The sequence below is a fragment of the Oncorhynchus nerka genome, linkage group LG12 (genome assembly GCF_034236695.1).
Source record: "Oncorhynchus nerka isolate Pitt River linkage group LG12, Oner_Uvic_2.0, whole genome shotgun sequence".
Classification (NCBI taxonomy): Eukaryota; Metazoa; Chordata; class Actinopteri; order Salmoniformes; family Salmonidae; genus Oncorhynchus; species Oncorhynchus nerka.
The window spans coordinates 87,203,815-87,223,754 of NC_088407.1; the positions used below are offsets into that span (position 1 = coordinate 87,203,815).

The 19,940-nt window shown below is 48.8% G+C and overlaps 1 protein-coding gene across 5 annotated transcripts in view; it reads left to right on the forward strand.

The window, feature by feature from the left end:
* The window catches only part of LOC115115846 (phosphofurin acidic cluster sorting protein 2-like), a 172,276-nt gene that overhangs the window by 147,171 nt on the left and 5,165 nt on the right, over positions 1 to 19,940 (forward strand). For 4 of the 5 annotated variants that reach the window (XM_065025913.1, XM_065025915.1, XM_065025917.1 and 1 more), the window contains 11 exons: positions 407 to 478; positions 810 to 943; positions 1,629 to 1,761; positions 1,930 to 2,034; positions 2,282 to 2,388; positions 2,694 to 2,848; positions 3,131 to 3,241; positions 3,607 to 3,715; positions 15,478 to 15,520; positions 15,614 to 15,656; positions 15,985 to 16,120. In XM_065025913.1, the coding sequence (XP_064881985.1) occupies positions 407 to 478; positions 810 to 943; positions 1,629 to 1,761; positions 1,930 to 2,034; positions 2,282 to 2,388; positions 2,694 to 2,848; positions 3,131 to 3,241; positions 3,607 to 3,715; positions 15,478 to 15,520; positions 15,614 to 15,656; positions 15,985 to 16,120 (1,148 nt within the window). The remainder of the gene's footprint in view (positions 1 to 406; positions 479 to 809; positions 944 to 1,628; positions 1,762 to 1,929; positions 2,035 to 2,281; positions 2,389 to 2,693; positions 2,849 to 3,130; positions 3,242 to 3,606; positions 3,716 to 15,477; positions 15,521 to 15,613; positions 15,657 to 15,984; positions 16,121 to 19,940) is intronic. The other variant, XM_065025914.1, reaches the window with a different exon arrangement.

Below are 19,940 nucleotides of genomic sequence, written 5' to 3' on the forward strand. Positions count from 1 at the left end.
AACAGACAGAACCACCCAGCCCGGTCAGTAACAGACAGAACCACCCAGCCCGGTCAGTAACACAGAACCACCCAGCCCGGTCAGTAACAGACAGAACCACCCAGCCCGGTCAGTAACAGACAGAACCACCCAGCCCGGTCAGTAACACAGAACCACCCAGCCCCGTCAGTAACAGACAGAACCACCCAGCCCGGTCAGTAACAGACAGAACCACCCAGCCCGGTCAGTAACAGACAGAACCACCCAGCCCGGTCAGTAACACAGAACCACCCAGCCCGGTCAGTAACAGACAGAACCACCCAGCCCGGTCAGTAACAGACAGAACCACCCAGCCCGGTCAGTAAACCCCATCAGTAATAAGTGGTAACTATTCTCCTCCATTGTTGTGCCTCTGTTCTCCCTCCAGGTGGAACCAGGCCAGACTGAGAGCAGCGAGGCCACGTTCCAGGTGGACAGTGTCTCAGAGAAGGGCTCATATGTAGGTGTATTATGTTATCCTAGAAAACGCTGGTCTCTGTTTTCATTTCAATTCATTTCAATACAACTTTATTTAGTCCCTCAGGGGCAATTAAAGACCCAGTCAGTTTACAAATATCACCCCCTCAGGGGCAGTTAAAGACCCAGTCAGTTTACAAATATCACCCCCTCAGGGGCAATTAAAGACCCAGTCAGTTTACAAATATCACCCCCTCAGGGGCAATTAAAGACCCAGTCAGTTTACAAATATCAACATGCTCCAAGTATACAGTGTACAAACAGACATCACATCCCCAATACAATACATTGTCCCTGTCTTTGCTCCGTCCCAGCAGGAAGAGCAACCAGAGGCAGTGACCCCCACTACAGAGCTGGAGATGGACAACATGGACACCTTCCTGGAGAAACTGCCCCCTACTGGCAAGATGAAGAAGACCGAGTCCCTCATCATCCCTTCTAACAGATGGTAAATAAGGTCCCTTTCTTTAAAACCTTCTTCTCTCTCAGTTTCATCTTTACGCCATCTCCCCCAACGCATCCTGTCTCCTCGCCTCCTCATTGGAGGAGAAAGGTCCCAAGGTCCCTTTCTTTAAAACCTTCTTCTCCAATGTGTTTTGAAAAGGAAGTGAGAAGACCGGATGCAAGGAATCTGGGAAAGATGAATTGCTGAGTGTCTTCTCAACTCCCGCTTGTTCCGTCCATGGTTCAGTTTGTAGGAAACCAGTCTGCCCATTCAAATGTTGGGAGCATATCCCTTTACCCCTACCTACATATAAAAATTACCTCTCACTCCCCACCTCCCCTACCTCCCACTCCCTACCTCCCCTCCCACTCCCTACCTCCCCTCCCACTCCCTACCTCCCCACCTCCCCTACCTCCCCACCTCCCCTCCCACTCCCTACGTCCCCTCACTACCTCCCCTCCCACTCCTCCCTCCCTACCTCCCCTCCCACTCCCCACCTCCCCTCCTCCTCCCACTCCCCACCTCCCCTCCCACTCCCCTCCCCTCCTCACCTCACCCCCCCCCACTCCCCCTCCCCACCTCACCTCACCCTCCCCTCCCCTCCCACTCCCTACCTCCTACCCTGCATTCCCCTCAAGCTGGCCCTGCTCTGTCCTCATTGTAGTGTGCGTTCTCACGTCTTCCCCAGGCAGGAACCTAAGTTGGCGGGGAGGAGAGGGAGGAGTACATCCCTAAAGGAGCGCCAGCCCAACAGACCACAGAACGAGAGAGCCAACAGCCTGGATAGCGAACGCTCCCTTGACACACACTGCCATCTACAGGTAGGAGGAGGAGCAGACTGGGGGGGGGGGGGGTTGTATCGCTGGCCGATCAAGTCAGAATTCCCGAGTCTGTAACTTTAATATATAGATGTTTCTAGTGATTGTGTCTTGGATGTGAGATGAATTTCTTTTCGATGTCTTCCATAAGTTTATTCCCCCGTCCCCCAGATCCCCAGGAAGACCGTGTATGACCAGCTGAACCACATCCTGGTGTCTGACCACCAGCTACCTGACAGCATCATCCTCATCAACACATCTGATTGGCAGGGCCAGGTAAGAGACAGGAAATGACATAGACTGAAGTGAAAAACGTTGGGTGACCGCTCGTCGTCTCCATGACGACCAAAAGAGGGAATATAACATGTTTAAAAAATAAATAAATAAATACAAATTTTAAACCCTTTTCTTTCTCTTTAACAAACACTTATTCTCACATTACAGTTCTCTTTCGGCATCTCTCTCGTTTTTATATATTCTCTGTTTTCTCTGTTCCTATTCTCTTCCGTCCGTTGTGTTTCAGTATCTGTCAGGCGTTCTCCAGAACCAGCACCTCCCGGTGGTGTGTACCTGTACTACAGCAGACATCCAGGCCGCCTTCAACACCATCGTCTCACGCATACAGAGATTGTAAGCCTCCTCTTTCACATTCTCATTGTAATCATAATAATAATAATAATAATATACACTACTTAGCAGAATGATTTTTATTCCAAAAACAACTCACTTGTTCGTACATTATCAGTGTGTGTCTGTGAATCCCTGAAAGACTTGGAAACACAACATTGGCGCTGCTAGCAGCGTCACACACTCTTGTCGTCGTAGTTACTGAGCCAATCCTCTCCCGTACATGTTATTGATTTAGTATTGTAGCTATAAGTTACAGGTTGTTAATATGGTTTTCTCCTTGCTGCAACACGATGCTTCCTATGTAGCTGTAACTGTAACAGCCAGACGCCCATCCCCATAAAGATAGCTGTGGCTGGAGCCCAGCACTACCTCGGTGCAGTCCTCAGGCTGTTTGTTGACCACCTCTCTTACAAGACCCCTGATTGGCTGGGTTACATGAGGTTCCTCATCATACCACTGGGTGAGAGATGGGGAGGGGGGGGGGGCAGTCATTCACACACCACCTTGTAGTTGGAAATATAACCTAATGTTTGTTCGTTTTAGGGTTACAAAATTTTCTAAGAGTTTCTCTGCACTTGTGATTCGTGGGAAAAAACCCTGTGAATTGTTGTCTGGGGATTTTGCAACCCTAGTTTGTTTCTAAAGATAGTATGATTTTGTAATGTTATTATGCGTTTTACTTCTAGAGAGTTGTTACTTGTCGTATCAGTGATTTGTCTCTCTTCCTTTTGTTTGTGGACAGGATCTCACCCAGTCTCCAAGTACCTGGGTACCATCGACTATCGATACAACAGTTTATTCCAGGACACTGCGTGGAGGGACCTCTTTCACAAGCCCGACGCTCCAGTCGTAGGTAGGACAGGGTTAAACACACACACACGAGGGTTGCACTGCGTGGAGGGACCTCTTTCACAAGCCCGACGCTCCAGTCGTAGGTAGGACAGGGTTAAACACACACACACGAGGGTTGCAAAAAATCTCTTTTAAGTTTATCGGAAATTCCCAGGTTGGAGGATTCCTGGATTTCCTGCTTGTTTCCCTTTTCAGACGGAATTTCACAACCCTAACACACATCTAATACTATACTACTGTGTGTGTGTGTGTGTGTGTGTGTGTGTGTGTGTGTGTGTGTGTGCACATGAGTGTGAGCTGTGGAAAGAATTTACTCTTGAAGACATTAAAACAACCAATCAGTCACTCCTGTCATGTGGTGTACAGTGCAGGAGAGTCCAGATGTGGTTTCCAGGGTAACCCAGTATATGGTCGGGGCCAACGGAGTTCACCAGGTCCCCATCGCTGAGGCCATGCTCACATACAAACAGAAGAGGTAAGAAAGGACACGCACACACACACACACTCACTCTCACACACACACTCACACACACACTCTCACACACACACACTCTCACTCTCACACACTCACTCTCACACACACACACTCTCACTCTCACACACTCTCACACACACACACACTCTCACTCTCACACACACACACACTCTCACTCTCACACACACACACACTCTCACTCACTCTCACACACATACTCTCACTCTCACTCTCACACACACACACACACTCTCACTCTCACACACACACACACTCTCACTCTCACACACACACACTCTCACTCTCACACACACACACACACTCTCACTCTCACACACACTCACTCTCACACACTCACTCTCACACACACACACTCTCACTCTCACACTCTCACTCTCTCACACACACACACACACTCTCACTCTCTCACACACACACACACACACTCTCACTCACACACACACACACACTCTCACTCTCACACACACACACACTCTCACTCTCACACACACACTCTCACTCTCACACACACACACACACTCTCACACACACACACACACACGCCGTGGTGCCATTTAGCTAACTCACAACTTTATAGGCAACATTTATATAGTACAAAAGCAGTTATAATCTGGCTGCGGGATTTAATTTGAAACATTTCTTCAACCATGTGGATTATGAAAGAGGCGGTTATTTATGTGTTGCTCAGTTTACTAAACCGTAGTTAAATATCTGCCTCCTTTTAACGTTGGTGAAGAAAAGCTGCAGGTTAAATCACGCTGACAGATTATCATGAGGGTTTAAGGTATTTTTTCAGCACAAAATTTTGCAGTATGAAAATGCATCCCTTTGTGTTTAACTGCTTAATTAACAGCTAATAGCATTGCTGATAAGTGCTATAATAATTAATAGCATTCCTGATAAGTGTTATAATAATTAATAGCATTCCTGATAAGTGTTATGATAATTAATAGCATTGCTGATAAGTGTTATGATAATTAATAGCATTCCTGATAAGTGTTATGATAATTAATAGCATTGCTGATAAGTGTTATGATAATTAATAGCATTGCTGATAAGTGTTATAATAATTAATAGCATTCCTGATAAGTGTTATAATAATTAATAGCATTCCTGATAAGTGTTATGATAATTAATAGCATTGCTGATAAGTGTTATGATAATTAATAGCATTCCTGTTAAGTGTTATAATAATTAATAGCATTCACATTCAGCATTCATATATTGTCCACCTCAATTCCCCTTTCAACCTGTGGTGTTTCTGTCAGGTCATTATAGATTCACCTCTTCTACAGACCCACTCAACCACCCATCTGTCCACTCTAGAAGTTCCTCCCCTTCTTTCAAACAGCCGTGTTTCTGTTGCAAAATTCCGTAAACTTTCCCAAGATGTGTACATTTTCCAGAAATCCTGCTCGGAGCATTCCTGGATTTCCTGCTTATTCCATTCTGAATCTGAATCCAGGAATCTTTTTACCGGGGTTTCTGTAAAACCTAGGACTTTTGGGGAACTTCAAAATGTACAGAATGGTTGTCTGAAGGAAAATGGTAGAGGGGTCATCCTTTTTCAATTTCAGTCAAGGGGAGGAATGTTTTACTTGTCAAATGCGTCTTCTGAAAATGTTTGGGCATTAGACCGAGTCCCAAGAATACCCTCTTACATGTCTTTAGCCTATGTTCAGTTTGAGAAAGAGAGGGTTGAGGAGGACGGAGGTGTTTGAGAAGGAGAGGGTTGAGGAGGACGGAGGTGTTTGAGGAGGAGAGGGTTGAGGAGGACCGGAGGTGTTTGAGAAAGAGAGGGTTGAGGAGGACCGGAGGTGTTTGAGAAGGAGAGGGTTGAGGAGGACGGAGGTGTTTGAGAAGGAGAGGGTTGAGGAAGACCGGAGGTGTTTGAGAAGGAGAGGGTTAATATGAGGAGGACCGGAGGTGTTTGAGAAGGAGAGGGTTGAGGAGGACGGAGGTGTTTGAGAAGGAGAGGGTTGAGGAGGACGGAGGTGTTTGAGAAGGAGAGGGTTGAGGAGGACGGAGGTGTTTGAGAAGGAGAGGGTTGAGGAGGACGGAGGTGTTTGAGAAGGAGAGGGTTGAGGAGGACGGAGGTGTTTGAGAAGGAAAGGGTTGAGGAGGACCGGAGGTGTTTGAGAAGGAAAGGGTTGAGGAGGACCGGAGGTGTTTGAGAAGGAGAGGGTTGAGGAGGACTGAGGTGTTTGAGAAGGAAAGGGTTGAGGAGGACTGAGGTGTTTGAGAAGGAGAGCGATGAGGAGGACGGAGGTGTTTGAGCTGTTGGCATTGATTCCGGTCTGGCCACAACATCGAAAAACATGTGTAACTGAAATATTGGGGCGGCAGGTATCCTAGTGGTTAGATTGTTGGGCCAGTAACCGAAAGGTCGCTAGATCGAATCCCCGAGCTGACAAGGTAAAAAAATCTGTCGTTCTGCCCCTGAACAAGGCAGTTTACCCTACCGATCCTGTTATTGTAAATAATAATTTGTTCTTAACTGACTTGCCTAGTTAAAAGGTTAAATAAAGATTAAAAATCAAAGGTATTTAGGTGCCCCCCCCTCCCCCTCCAGGCATTATTATATACAGTTTGATTTTAGGGGGTTCCCCCCCTCCCCCTCCAGGCATTACTATATACAGTCTGAGTTTGGGGTGCCCCCCCTCCAGGCATTATTATATACAGTTTGAGTTTAGGGGTGCCCCCCCCTCCCTCCCCTCAGGCATTATTATATACAGTTTGAGTTTAGGGGGTGCCCCCTCCCTCCCCTCCAGGCATTATTATATACAGTTTGAGTTTAGGGGTGCCCCCTCCCCCTCCAGGCATTATTATATACAGTTTGAGTTTAGGGGTGCCCCCTCCCCTCCAGGCATTATTATATACAGTTTGAGTTTAGGGGTTCCCCCCTCCAGGCATTATTATATACAGTTTGAGTTTAGGGGTGCCCCCCTCCCCCTCCAGGCATTATTATATACAGTTTGAGTTTAGGGGTTCCCCCTCCCTCCCCTCCAGGCATTATTATATACTGTTTGAGTTTAGGGGTGCCCCCCTCCAGGCATTATTATATACAGTTTGAGTTTAGGGGTGCCCCCCTCCAGGCATTATTATATACAGTTTGAGTTTAGGGGTGCCCCCTCCCCCTCCAGGCATTATTATTATATACAGTTTGAGTTTAGGGGTCCCCCTCCAGGCATTATTATATACTGTTTGAGTTTAGGGGTGCCCCCTCCAGGCATTATTATATACAGTTTGAGTTTAGGGGTGCCCCCTCCCCCTCCAGGCATTATTATATACAGTCTGAGTTTAGGGGTTCCCCCTCCCCTCAGGCATTATTATATACAGTTTGAGTTTGGGGTGCCCCCCCTCCAGGCATTATTATATACAGTCTGAGTTTAGGGGTGCCCCCAGGCATTATTATATACAGTCTGAGTTTAGGGGGTGCCCCCTCCCCTCCCCCCTCCAGGCATTATTATATACAGTTTGAGTTTAGGGGTGCCCTCCCCTCCAGGCATTATTATATACAGTTTGAGTTTAGGGGTGCCCCCCCTCCAGGCATTATTATATACAGTTTGAGTTTGGGGTGCCCCCTCCAGGCATTATTATATACAGTTTGAGTTTAGGGGTGCCCCCTCCAGGCATTATTATATACAGTTTGAGTTTAGGGGTGCCCCCTCTCCCCCTCCAGACATTATTATATACAGTTTGAGTTTAGGGGTGCCCCCCCCTCCAGGCATTATTATATACAGTTTGAGTTTAGGGGTTCCCCCCCCCTCCCCCTCCAGGCATTATTATATACAGTTTGAGTTTAGGGGTGCCCCCCCCCTCCCTCCCCCTCCAGGCATTATTATATACAGTTTGAGGGGGTGCCCCCCTCCCCCTCCAGGCATTATTATATACAGTTTGAGTTTAGGGGTGCCCCCCTCCCCCTCCAGGCATTATTATATACAGTTTGAGTTTAGGGGTGCCCCCCTCCCCCTCCAGGCATTATTATATACAGTTTGAGTTTAGGGGTGCCCCCTCCCCTCCAGGCATTATTATATACAGTTTGAGTTTGGGGTTCCCCCCCCTCCAGGCATTATTATATACAGTTTGAGTTTAGGGGTGCCCCCTCCCCCTCCAGGCATTATTATATACAGTTTGAGTTTACAGGCATTATTATATACAGTTTGAGTTTAGGGGTGCCCCCCCCTCCAGGCATTATTATATACAGTCTGAGTTTAGGGTTCCCCCTCCCCCCTCCAGGCATTATTATATACTGTTTGAGTTTGGGGTCCCCCCCCCCCTCCAGGCATTATTATATACAGTTTGAGTTTAGGGGTGCCCCCTCCAGGCATTATATATACAGTTTGAGTTTAGGGGTGCCCCCCCCCCTCCAGGCATTATTATATACAGTTTGAGTTTAGGGGTCCCCCTCCAGGCATTATTATATACAGTTTGAGTTTAGGGGTGCCCCCCTCCAGGCATTATTATATACAGTCTGAGTTTAGGGGTGCCCCCTCCCCCTCCAGGCATTATTATATACAGTTTGAGTTTAGGGGTTCCCCCTCCCCCTCCAGGCATTATTATATACAGTTTGAGTTTAGGGGTGCCCCCTCCCCTCCCCTCCAGGCATTATTATATACAGTTTGAGTTTAGGGGTGCCCCCCCCTCCAGGCATTATTATATACAGTTTGAGTTTAGGGGGTCCCCCCCCCTCCAGGCATTATTATATACAGTTTGAGTTTGGGGTGCCCCCCTCCAGGCATTATTATATACAGTTTGAGTTTAGGGGTGCCCCCTCCAGGCATTATTATATACAGTTTGAGTTTAGGGGTCCCCCCCCTCCAGGCATTATTATATACAGTTTGAGTTTAGGGGTGCCCCCTCTCCCCCCAGACATATTATATACAGTTTGAGTTGGGGGTCCCCCCCTCCAGGCATTATTATATACAGTTTGAGTTTGGGGTGCCCCCCCTCCAGGCATTATTATATACAGTTTGAGTTTAGGGGTGCCCCCTCCCCTCCAGGCATTATTATATACAGTCTGAGTTTAGGGGTGCCCCCCCCCCAGGCTCCAGGCATTAGTTTATATCAGGCACAGTTTGAGTTTAGGGGTGCCCCCTCCCCCTCCAGGCATTATTATATACAGTTTGAGTTTGGGGGTTCCCCCTCCCCCTCCAGGCATTATTATATACAGTTTGAGTTTAGGGGTGCCCCCCCCCCTCCAGGCATTATTATATACAGTTTGAGTTTAGGGGTGCCCTCCCCTCAGGCCCTCCCCCTCCCCCCAGGCATTATTATATACAGTCTGAGTTTAGGGGGTGCCACCCCCAGGCATTATTATATACAGTCTGAGTTTAGGGGTGCCCCCCCCCCCCCTCCAGGCATTATTATATACAGTTTGAGTTTAGGGGTGCCCCCCCCCCCAGGCATTATTATATACAGTTTGAGTTTAGGGGTGCCCCCCTCCAGGCATTATTATACAGTCTGAGTTTAGGGGGTGCCCCCTCCCCTCCAGGCATTATTTATACAGTCTGAGTTTAGGGGTGCCCCCCCTCCAGGCATTATTATATACAGTTTGAGTTTAGGGGTTCCCCCTCCCCTCCAGGCATTATTATATACAGTTTGAGTTTAGGGGTGCCCCCTCCAGGCATTATTATATACAGTTTGAGTTTAGGGGTGCCCCCTCCAGGCATTATTATATACAGTTTGAGTTTGGGGTGCCCCCTCCAGGCATTATTATATACAGTTTGAGTTTGGGGTGCCCCCCTCCAGGCATTATATACAGTTTGAGTTTTAGGGGTCCCCCTCCAGGCATTATTATATACAGTTTGAGTTTAGGGGTGCCCCCTCTCCCCCTCCAGACATTATTATATACAGTTTGAGTTTGGGGTCCCCCCTCCAGGCATTATTATATACAGTTTGAGTTTGGGGGTGCCCCCCTCAGGCATTATTATATACAGTCTGAGTTTAGGGGTGCCCCCCCCCCCTCCAGGCATTATTATATACAGTCTGAGTTTAGGGGTGCCCCCCCCTCCAGGCATTATTATATACAGTTTGAGTTTAGGGGTGCCCCCCTCCAGGCATTATTATATACAGTTTGAGTTTAGGGGTGCCCCCTCCCCCCCTTTCCCCCTCCAGGCATTATTATATACAGTTTGAGTTTAGGGGTTCCCCCTCCCCCCAGGCATTATTATATACAGTTTGAGTTTAGGGGGTGCCCCCCTCCAGGCATTATTATATACAGTTTGAGTTTAGGGGTGCCCTCCCCCTCCAGGCATTATTATATACAGTTTGAGTTTAGGGGTGCCCCCCAGTCTGAGTTTAGGGGGTGCCCCCTCCAGGCATTATTATATACAGTCTGAGTTTAGGGGTGCCCCCCCCCCCTCCAGGCATTATTATATACAGTTTGAGTTTAGGGGTGCCCCCCCCCCCCCTCCAGGCATTATTATATACAGTTTGAGTTTAGGGGTGCCCCCCCCCTCCAGGCATTATTATATACAGTTTGAGTTTAGGGGTGCCCCCCCTCCAGGCATTATTATATACAGTTTCAGGTTGCCCCCCTCCAGGCATTATTATATACAGTTTGAGTTTAGGGGTGCCCCCTCCAGGCATTATTATATACAGTTTGAGTTTAGGGGTGCCCCCCTCCAGGCATTATTATATACAGTTTGAGTTTAGGGGTGCCCCCCCCTCCAGGCATTATTATATACAGTTTGAGTTTAGGGGTTCCAGGCATTATTATATACAGTTTGAGTTTGGGGTCCCCCTCCCCCTCCAGGCATTATTATATACAGTTTGAGTTTAGGGGTGCCCCCCCTGCCCCCTCTCCCCCTCCAGGCATTATTATATACAGTTTGAGTTTAGGGGCCCCCCCCCCCTCCAGGTATTATTATATACAGTTTGAGTTTAGGGGTGCCCCCCCTCCAGGCATTATTATATACAGTCTGAGTTTAGGGGTGCCCCCCCTCCCCTCCAGGCATTATTATATACAGTCTGAGTTTAGGGGTGCCCCCCCCCTCCAGGCATTATTATATACAGTTTGAGTTTGCCCCCCTCCCCCTCCAGGTTATATACAGTTTGAGTTTGCCCCCCCTCCCCCTCCAGGCATTATTATATACAGTTTGAGTTTAGGGGTTCCCCCTCCCTCCCCTCCAGGCATTATTATATACAGTTTGAGTTTAGGGGTGCCCTCCCCTCCAGGCATTATTATATACAGTTTGAGTTTAGGGGTGCCCCCTCCCCTCCAGGCATTATTATATACAGTTTGAGTTTAGGGGTTCCCCCTCCCCCTCCAGGCATTATTATATACAGTTTGAGTTTAGGGGTGCCCTCCCCTCCAGGCATTATTATATACAGTTTGAGTTTAGGGGTGCCCCCCTCCAGGCATTATTATATACAGTCTGAGTTTAGGGGTGCCCCCCTCCAGGCATTATTATATACAGTCTGAGTTTAGGGGTGCCCCCTCCCCTCCAGGCATTATTATATACAGTCTGAGTTTAGGGGTGCCACCCCCCTCCAGGCATTATTATATACAGTTTGAGTTTGGGGTGCCCCCTCTCTCCCCTCCAGGCATTATTATATACAGTTTGAGTTTAGGGGTTCCCCCCTCCCTCCCCCTCCAGGCATTATTATATACAGTCTGAGTTTAGGGGTGCCCCCTCCCCTCCAGGCATTATTATATACAGTCTGAGTTTAGGGGTGCCCCCCCCCTCCAGGCATTATTATATACAGTTTGAGTTTAGGGGTGCCCTCCCCTCCAGGCATTATTATATACAGTTTGAGTTTAGGGGTGCCCCCCCTCCAGGCATTATTATATACAGTCTGAGTTTAGGGGTGCCCCCCCTCCAGGCATTATTATATACAGTCTGAGTTTAGGGGTGCCCCCTCCCCTCCAGGCATTATTATATACAGTCTGAGTTTGGGGTGCCCCCCCTCCAGGCATTATTATATACAGTTTGAGTTTAGGGGTGCCCCCCTCTCCCCCTCCAGGCATTATTATATACAGTTTGAGTTTAGGGGTTCCCCCCCTCCCCAGGCAGGGGTGCCCTCCCCCTCCAGGCATTATTATATACAGTTTGAGTTTAGGGGTGCCCCCTGCCCCCCCTCCAGGCATTATTATATACAGTTTGAGTTTAGGGGTGCCCCCCCCTCCAGGCATTATTATATACAGTTTGAGTTTGGGGGTGCCCCCCTCCAGGTGTCCCCCCCCTCCAGGCATTATTATATACAGTTTGAGTTTAGGGGTGCCCCCCTCCCCCTCCAGGCATTATTATATACAGTCTGAGTTTAGGGGTGCCCCCCCCTCCAGGCATTATTATATACAGTTTGAGTTTAGGGGTGCCCCCCCCCTCCAGGCATTATTATATACAGTTTGAGTTTAGGGGTTCCCCCTCCCCCTCCAGGCATTATTATATACAGTTTGAGTTTAGGGGTTCCCCCCTCCCCCTCAGGCATTATTATATACAGTCCCCCTCCCCTGCATTATTATATACAGTTTGAGGTTCCTCCCCCTCCAGGCCCCCCCTCCAGGCATTATTATATACAGTTTGAGTTTAGGGGTGCCCCCCTCCCCTCCAGGCATTATTATATACAGTTTGAGTTTGGGGTGCCCCCCCCCCCTCCAGGCATTATTATATACAGTTTGAGTTTAGGGGTGCCCCCCCCCCCTCCAGGCATTATTATATACAGTTTGAGTTTAGGGGGTTCCCCCCCCCTCCAGGCATTATTATATACAGTTTGAGTTTAGGGGTTTCCCCCTCCCCCTCCAGGCATTATTATATACAGTTTGAGTTTAGGGGTGCCCCCCTCCAGGCCTCCAGGCATTATTATATACAGTTTGAGTTTAGGGGTGCCTCCCCCTCCAGGCATTATTATATACAGTTTGAGTTTAGGGGTGCCCCCTCCCCTCCAGGCATTATTATATACAGTTTGAGTTTAGGGGTTGCCCCCCCCCCTCCAGGCATTATTATATACAGTTTGAGTTTAGGGGTGCCCTCCCCCTCCAGGCATTATTATATACAGTTTGAGTTTAGGGGTCCTCCCCCTCCCCCCTCAGGCATTATTATATACCCCCCCCCCAGGCATTATTATATACAGTTTGAGTTTGAGTTTAGGGGGCCCCCCCTCCCCTCCAGGCATTATTATATACAGTTTGAGTTTAGGGGTTCCCCCCCTCCCCCTCCAGGCATTATTATATACAGTTTGAGTTTGGGGTGCCCCCCCCTCAGGCATTATTATATACAGTTTGAGTTTGGGGTGCCCCCCCCCTCATTATTATATACAGGCAGGCATTATTATATACAGTTTGAGTTTAGGGGTTCCCCCCTCCAGGCATTATTATATACAGTCTGAGTTTAGGGGTTCCCCCTCCCCCTCCAGGCATTATTATATACAGTTTGAGTTTAGGGGTGCCCCCCCCTCCAGGCATTATTATATACAGTTTGAGTTTAAGGGTGCCCCCCCCCCGCCCTCCCCTCCAGGCATTATTATATACAGTTTGAGTTTAGGGGTGCCCCCCTCCCTCCCCTCCAGGCATTATTATATACAGTTTGAGTTTAGGGGTGCCCCTCCTCCCCCTCCAGGCATTATTATATACAGTTTGAGTTTGGGGTGCCCCCTCCCTCCCCTCCAGGCATTATTATATACAGTTTGAGTTTAGGGGGTGCCCCCTCCCCTCCAGGCATTACTATATACAGTTTGAGTTTAGGGGTGCCCCCCCCCTCCCCTCCAGCCATTACTATATACAGTTTGAGTTTGGGGGTTCCCCCTCCCCCTCCAGGCATTATTATATACAGTCTGAGTTTAGGGGGTTCCCCCTCCCCCTCCAGGCATTATTATATACAGTCTGAGTTTAGGGGTGCCCCCTCCAGGCATTACTATATACAGTTTGAGTTTAGGGGGTGCCCCCCCTCCCTCCAGGCATTATTATATACAGTCTGAGTTTAGGGGGTGTGTCACAATAGCGATCAGTTTTGCAGTAAAATATTTTTACACAAACATCCATTTCATCAAATGGGAGACATAAGAGATGTGGGAAAAAACAAGGTTGTCCTCAGGTAGGGGTGTTCTACCTGAGGTAGGGGTGTTCTACCTGAGGTAGGGGTGTTCTACCTGAGGTAGGGGTGTTCTACCTGAGGTAGGGGGTGTTCTACCTGAGGTAGGGGGTGTTCTACCTGAGGTAGGGGTGTTCTACCTGAGGTAGGGGTGTTCTACCTGAGGTAGGGGTGTTCTACCTGAGGTAGGGGTGTTCTACCTCAGGTAGGGGTGTTCTACCTCAGGTAGGGGTGTTCTACCTCAGGTAGGGGTGTTCTACCTGAGGTAGGGGTGTTCTACCTGAGGTAGGGGTGTTCTACCTCAGGTAGGGGTGTTCTACCTCAGGTAGGGGTGTTCTACCTCAGGTAGGGGTGTAGGGGTGTTCTACCTCAGGTAGGGGTGTTCTACCTCAGGTAGGGGTGTTCTACCTCAGGTAGGGGTGTAGGGGTGTTCTACCTGAGGTAGGGGTGTTCTACCTGAGGTAGGGGTGTTCTACCTCAGGTACACAGGTAGGGGTGTTCTACCTCAGGTAGGGGTGTTCTACCTCAGGTAGGGGTGTTCTACCTCAGGTAGGGGTGTAGGGTGTTCTACCTGAGGTAGGGGTGTTCTACCTCAGGTAGGGGTGTAGGGGTGTTCTACCTGAGGTAGGGGTGTTCTACCTGAGGTAGGGGTGTTCTACCTCAGGTAGGGGTGTTCTACCTGAGGTAGGGGTGTTCTACCTCAGGTAGGGGTGTTCTACCTCAGGTAGGGGTGTTCTACCTGAGGTAGGGGTGTTCTACCTCAGGTAGGGGTGTTCTACCTCAGGTAGGGGTGTAGGGGTGTTCTACCTCAGGTAGGGGTGTTCTACCTCAGGTAGGGGTGTTCTACCTCAGGTAGGGGTGTAGGGGTGTTCTACCTCAGGTAGGGGTGTTCTACCTCAGGTAGGGGTGTTCTACCTCAGGTAGGGGTGTTCTACCTCAGGTAGGGGTGTAGGGGTGTTCTACCTCAGGTAGGGGTGTTCTACCTGAGGTAGGGGTGTAGGGGTGTTCTACCTGAGGTAGGGGTGTTCTACCTGAGGTAGGGGTGTTCTACCTGAGGTAGGGGTGTTCTACCTCAGGTAGGGGTGTAGGGGTGTTCTACCTGAGGTAGGGGTGTTCTACCTCAGGTAGGGGTGTAGGGGTGTTCTACCTGAGGTAGGGGTGTTCTACCTGAGGTAGGGGTGTTCTACCTCAGGTAGGGGTGTTCTACCTCAGGTAGGGGTGTTCTACCTCAGGTAGGGGTGTTCTACCTCAGGTAGGGGTGTTCTACCTCAGGTAGGGGTGTTCTACCTCAGGTAGGGGTGTTCTACCTCAGGTAGGGGTGTTCTACCTCAGGTAGGGGTGTTCTACCTCAGGTAGGGGTGTTCTACCTGAGGTAGGGGTGTTCTACCTGAGGTAGGGGTGTTCTACCTCAGGTAGGGGTGTTCTACCTCAGGTAGGGGTGTTCTACCTCAGGTAGGGGTGTTCTACCTCAGGTAGGGGTGTTCTACCTCAGGTAGGGGTGTCTCAACAACTGAACCTTTCTTGAGGATTGGCCACTAGCCTACGACCCATCATGGGGTTGTTAAAGCCTCTGGTCTCAGTAGATAAGACACGAGACAATCCCCTCTTCCATCCTGATAGGTTGGAACTTCTGCACATGCTCACTCTGTGCCTGTCCCCTGTCCCTGTCCCCCCCCATATCTCCTGTCTGTCTGTCCCCTGGTACTACAGCCCAGACGAGGACTCTTGTCAGAAGTTCATCCCCTTTATCGGGGTAAGTGGCTTTTCCCTAAAGGATACGTCCTTTTCCTTGAACCTGATCGTTGTGTCCATACTTTTCACCCTGACCTCTGACCTCCCTCCCCAGATGGTGAAAGTTGGACTGGTGGAGCAGTCATCGGCAACATCAGGTTAGTCGTGAGGTGTGGGGGGTTTTTCACGCTAATATACAATAAAGTAACCAATGCACAGTGTACCAACAACATGCTGTTGTACGCACTGGTTTCATGTCAACAATGACAACTTTTTGGATGTGATACTGTATTTACACAGTACTTATAGGGCTGATTTCCTGAGCACCAATTAAACCTAATCCTTGAATATTTAATCTAGGTGTAGGTTTACTCTGTGTCCAGGCATCTGACCCCTAATCCTAATCTGTCAGTCTATCACTTGTTGTAATTGTACCCTCTGTCTATTGTGTAGCCCGACGATGATAATCCCTGTGTATTTTGTCAGGTGACTCGGACGATGCAGCTCCCATGGCGACAGCCCTCCTCTCCTTCACCCCTCCTCAGGTGGCCCCCGCCCTGAAGGAAGCCACGCCTACCCCTCCCTCCTCCCCCTCTGTCAACACAAGCTTCAACTCATACAGGTACAGCTAACACACAGACACAACACCTGGTTCAGCTCATACAGGTACAGCTAACACACAGACACAACACCTGGTTCAGGTGTACAGGTACAGCTAACACACAGACACAACACCTGGTTCAGCTCATACAGGTACAGCTAACACACAGACACAACACCTGGTTCAGGTGTACAGGTACAGCTAACACACAGACACAACACCTGGTTCAGCTCATACAGGTACAGCTAACACACAGACACAACACCTGGTTCAGGTGTACAGGTACAGCTAACACACAGACACAACACCTGGTTCAGCTCATACAGGTACAGCTAACACACAGACACAACACCTGGTTCAGGTGTACAGGTACAGCTAACACACAGACACAACACCTGGTTCAGGTGTACAGGTACAGCTAACACACAGACACAACACCTGGTTCAGCTCATACAGGTACAGCTAACACACAGACACAACACCTGGTTCAGGTGTACAGGTACAGCTAACACACAGACACAACACCTGGTTCAGCTCATACAGGTACAGCTAACACACAGACACAACACCTGGTTCAGGTGTACAGGTACAACTAACACACAGACACAACACCTGGTTCAGGTGTACAGGTACAGCTAACACACAGACACAACACCTGGTTCAGCTCATACAGGTACAGCTAACACACAGACACAACACCTGGTTCAGGTGTACAGGTACAGCTAACACACAGACACAACACCTGGTTCAGGTGTACAGGTACAGCTAACACACAGACACAACACCTGGTTCAGGTGTACAGGTACAGCTAACACACAGACACAACACCTGGTTCAGGTGTACAGGTACAGCTAACACACAGACACAACACCTGGTTCAGCTCATACAGGTACAGCTAACACACAGACACAACACCTGGTTCAGGTGTACAGGTACAGCTAACACACAGACACAACACCTGGTTCAGCTCATACAGGTACAGCTAACACACAGACACAACACCTGGTTCAGCTCATACAGGTACAGCTAACACACAGACACAACACCTGGTTCAGGTGTACAGGTACAGCTAACACACAGACACAACACCTGGTTCAGGTGTACAGGTACAGCTAACACACAGACACAACACCTGGTTCAGGTGTACAGGTACAGCTAACACACAGACACAACACCTGGTTCAGGTGTACAGGTACAGCTAACACACAGACACAACACCTGGTTCAGCTCATACAGGTACAGCTAACACACAGACACAACACCTGGTTCAGGTGTACAGGTACAGCTAACACACAGACACAACACCTGGTTCAGCTCATACAGGTACAGCTAACACACAGACACAACACCTGGTTCAGGTGTACAGGTACAGCTAACACACAGACACAACACCTGGTTCAGCTCATACAGGTACAGCTAACACACAGACACAACACCTGGTTCAGGTGTACAGGTACAGCTAACACACAGACACAACACCTGGTTCAGGTGTACAGGTACAGCTAACACACAGACACAACACCTGGTTCAGGTGTACAGGTACAGCTAACACACAGACACAACACCTGGTTCAGCTCATACAGGTACAGCTAACACACAGACACAACACCTGGTTCAGGTGTACAGGTACAGCTAACACACAGACACAACACCTGGTTCAGGTGTACAGGTACAGCTAACACACAGACACAACACCTGGTTCAGGTGTACAGGTACAGCTAACACACAGACACAACACCTGGTTCAGGTGTACAGGTACAGCTAACACACAGACACAACACCTGGTTCAGCTCATACAGGTACAGCTAACACACAGACACAACACCTGGTTCAGGTGTACAGGTACAGCTAACATACAGACACAACACCTGGTTCAGCTCATACAGGTACAGCTAACACACAGACACAACACCTGGTTCAGGTGTACAGGTACAGCTAACACACAGACACAACACCTGGTTCAGCTCATACAGGTACAGCTAACACACAGACACAACACCTGGTTCAGGTGTACAGGTACAGCTAACACACAGACACAACACCTGGTTCAGCTCATACAGGTACAGCTAACACACAGACACAACACCTGGTTCAGGTGTACAGGTACAGCTAACACACAGACACAACACCTGGTTCAGGTGTACAGGTACAGCTAACACACAGACACAACACCTGGTTCAGCTCATACAGGTACAGCTAACACACAGACACAACACCTGGTTCAGGTGTACAGGTACAACTAACACACAGACACAACACCTGGTTCAGGTGTACAGGTACAGCTAACACACAGACACAACACCTGGTTCAGCTCATACAGGTACAGCTAACACACAGACACAACACCTGGTTCAGGTGTACAGGTACAGCTAACACACAGACACAACACCTGGTTCAGGTGTACAGGTACAGCTAACACACAGACACAACACCTGGTTCAGGTGTACAGGTACAGCTAACACACAGACACAACACCTGGTTCAGGTGTACAGGTACAACTAACACACAGACACAACACCTGGTTCAGGTGTACAGGTACAGCTAACACACAGACACAACACCTGGTTCAGGTGTACAGGTACAGCTAACACACAGACACAACACCTGGTTCAGGTGTACAGGTACAGCTAACACACAGACACAACACCTGGTTCAGGTACAGGTACAGCTAACACACAGACACAACACCTGGTTCACCTGGGTGTACAGGTACAGCTAACACACAGACACAACACCTGGTTCAGGTGTACAGGTACAGCTAACACACAGACACAACACCTGGTTCAGGTGTACAGGTACAGCTAACACACAGACACAACACCTGGTTCAGGTGTACAGGTACAGCTAACACACAGACACAACACCTGGTTCAGGTGTACAGGTACAGCTAACACACAGACACAACACCTGGTTCAGGTGTACAGGTACAGCTAACACACAGACACAACACCTGGTTCAGGTGTACAGGTACAGCTAACACACAGACACAACACCTGGTTCAGGTGTACAGGTACAGCTAACACACAGACACAACACCTGGTTCAGGTGTACAGGTACAGCTAACACACAGACACAACACCTGGTTCAGCTCATACAGGTACAGCTAACACACAGACACAACACCTGGTTCAGGTGTACAGGTACAGCTAACACACAGACACAACACCTGGTTCAGGTGTACAGGTACAGCTAACACACAGACACAACACCTGGTTCAGGTGTACAGGTACAGCTAACACACAGACACAACACCTGGTTCAGGTGTACAGGTACAGCTAACACACAGACACAACACCTGGTTCAGGTGTACAGGTACAGCTAACACACAGACACAACACCTGGTTCAGCTCATACAGGTACAGCTAACACACAGACACAACACCTGGTTCAGGTGTACAGGTACAGCTAACATACAGACACAACACCTGGTTCAGGTGTACAGGTACAGCTAACACACAGACACAACACCTGGTTCAGGTGTACAGGTACAGCTAACATACAGACACAACACCTGGTTCAGGTGTACAGGTACAGCTAACACACAGACACAACACCTGGTTCAGGTGTACAGGTACAGCTAACACACAGACACAACACCTGGTTCAGGTGTACAGATACAGCTAACACACAGACACAACACCTGGTTCAGGTGTACAGGTACAGCTAACACACAGACACAACACCTGGTTCAGGTGTACAGGTACAGCTAACACACAGACACAACACATTTACATTACATTTACATTTAAGTCATTTAGCAGACGCTCTTATCCAGAGCGACTTACAAATTGGTGCATTCACCTTATGCCTGGTTCAGGTGTACAGGTACAGCTAACACACA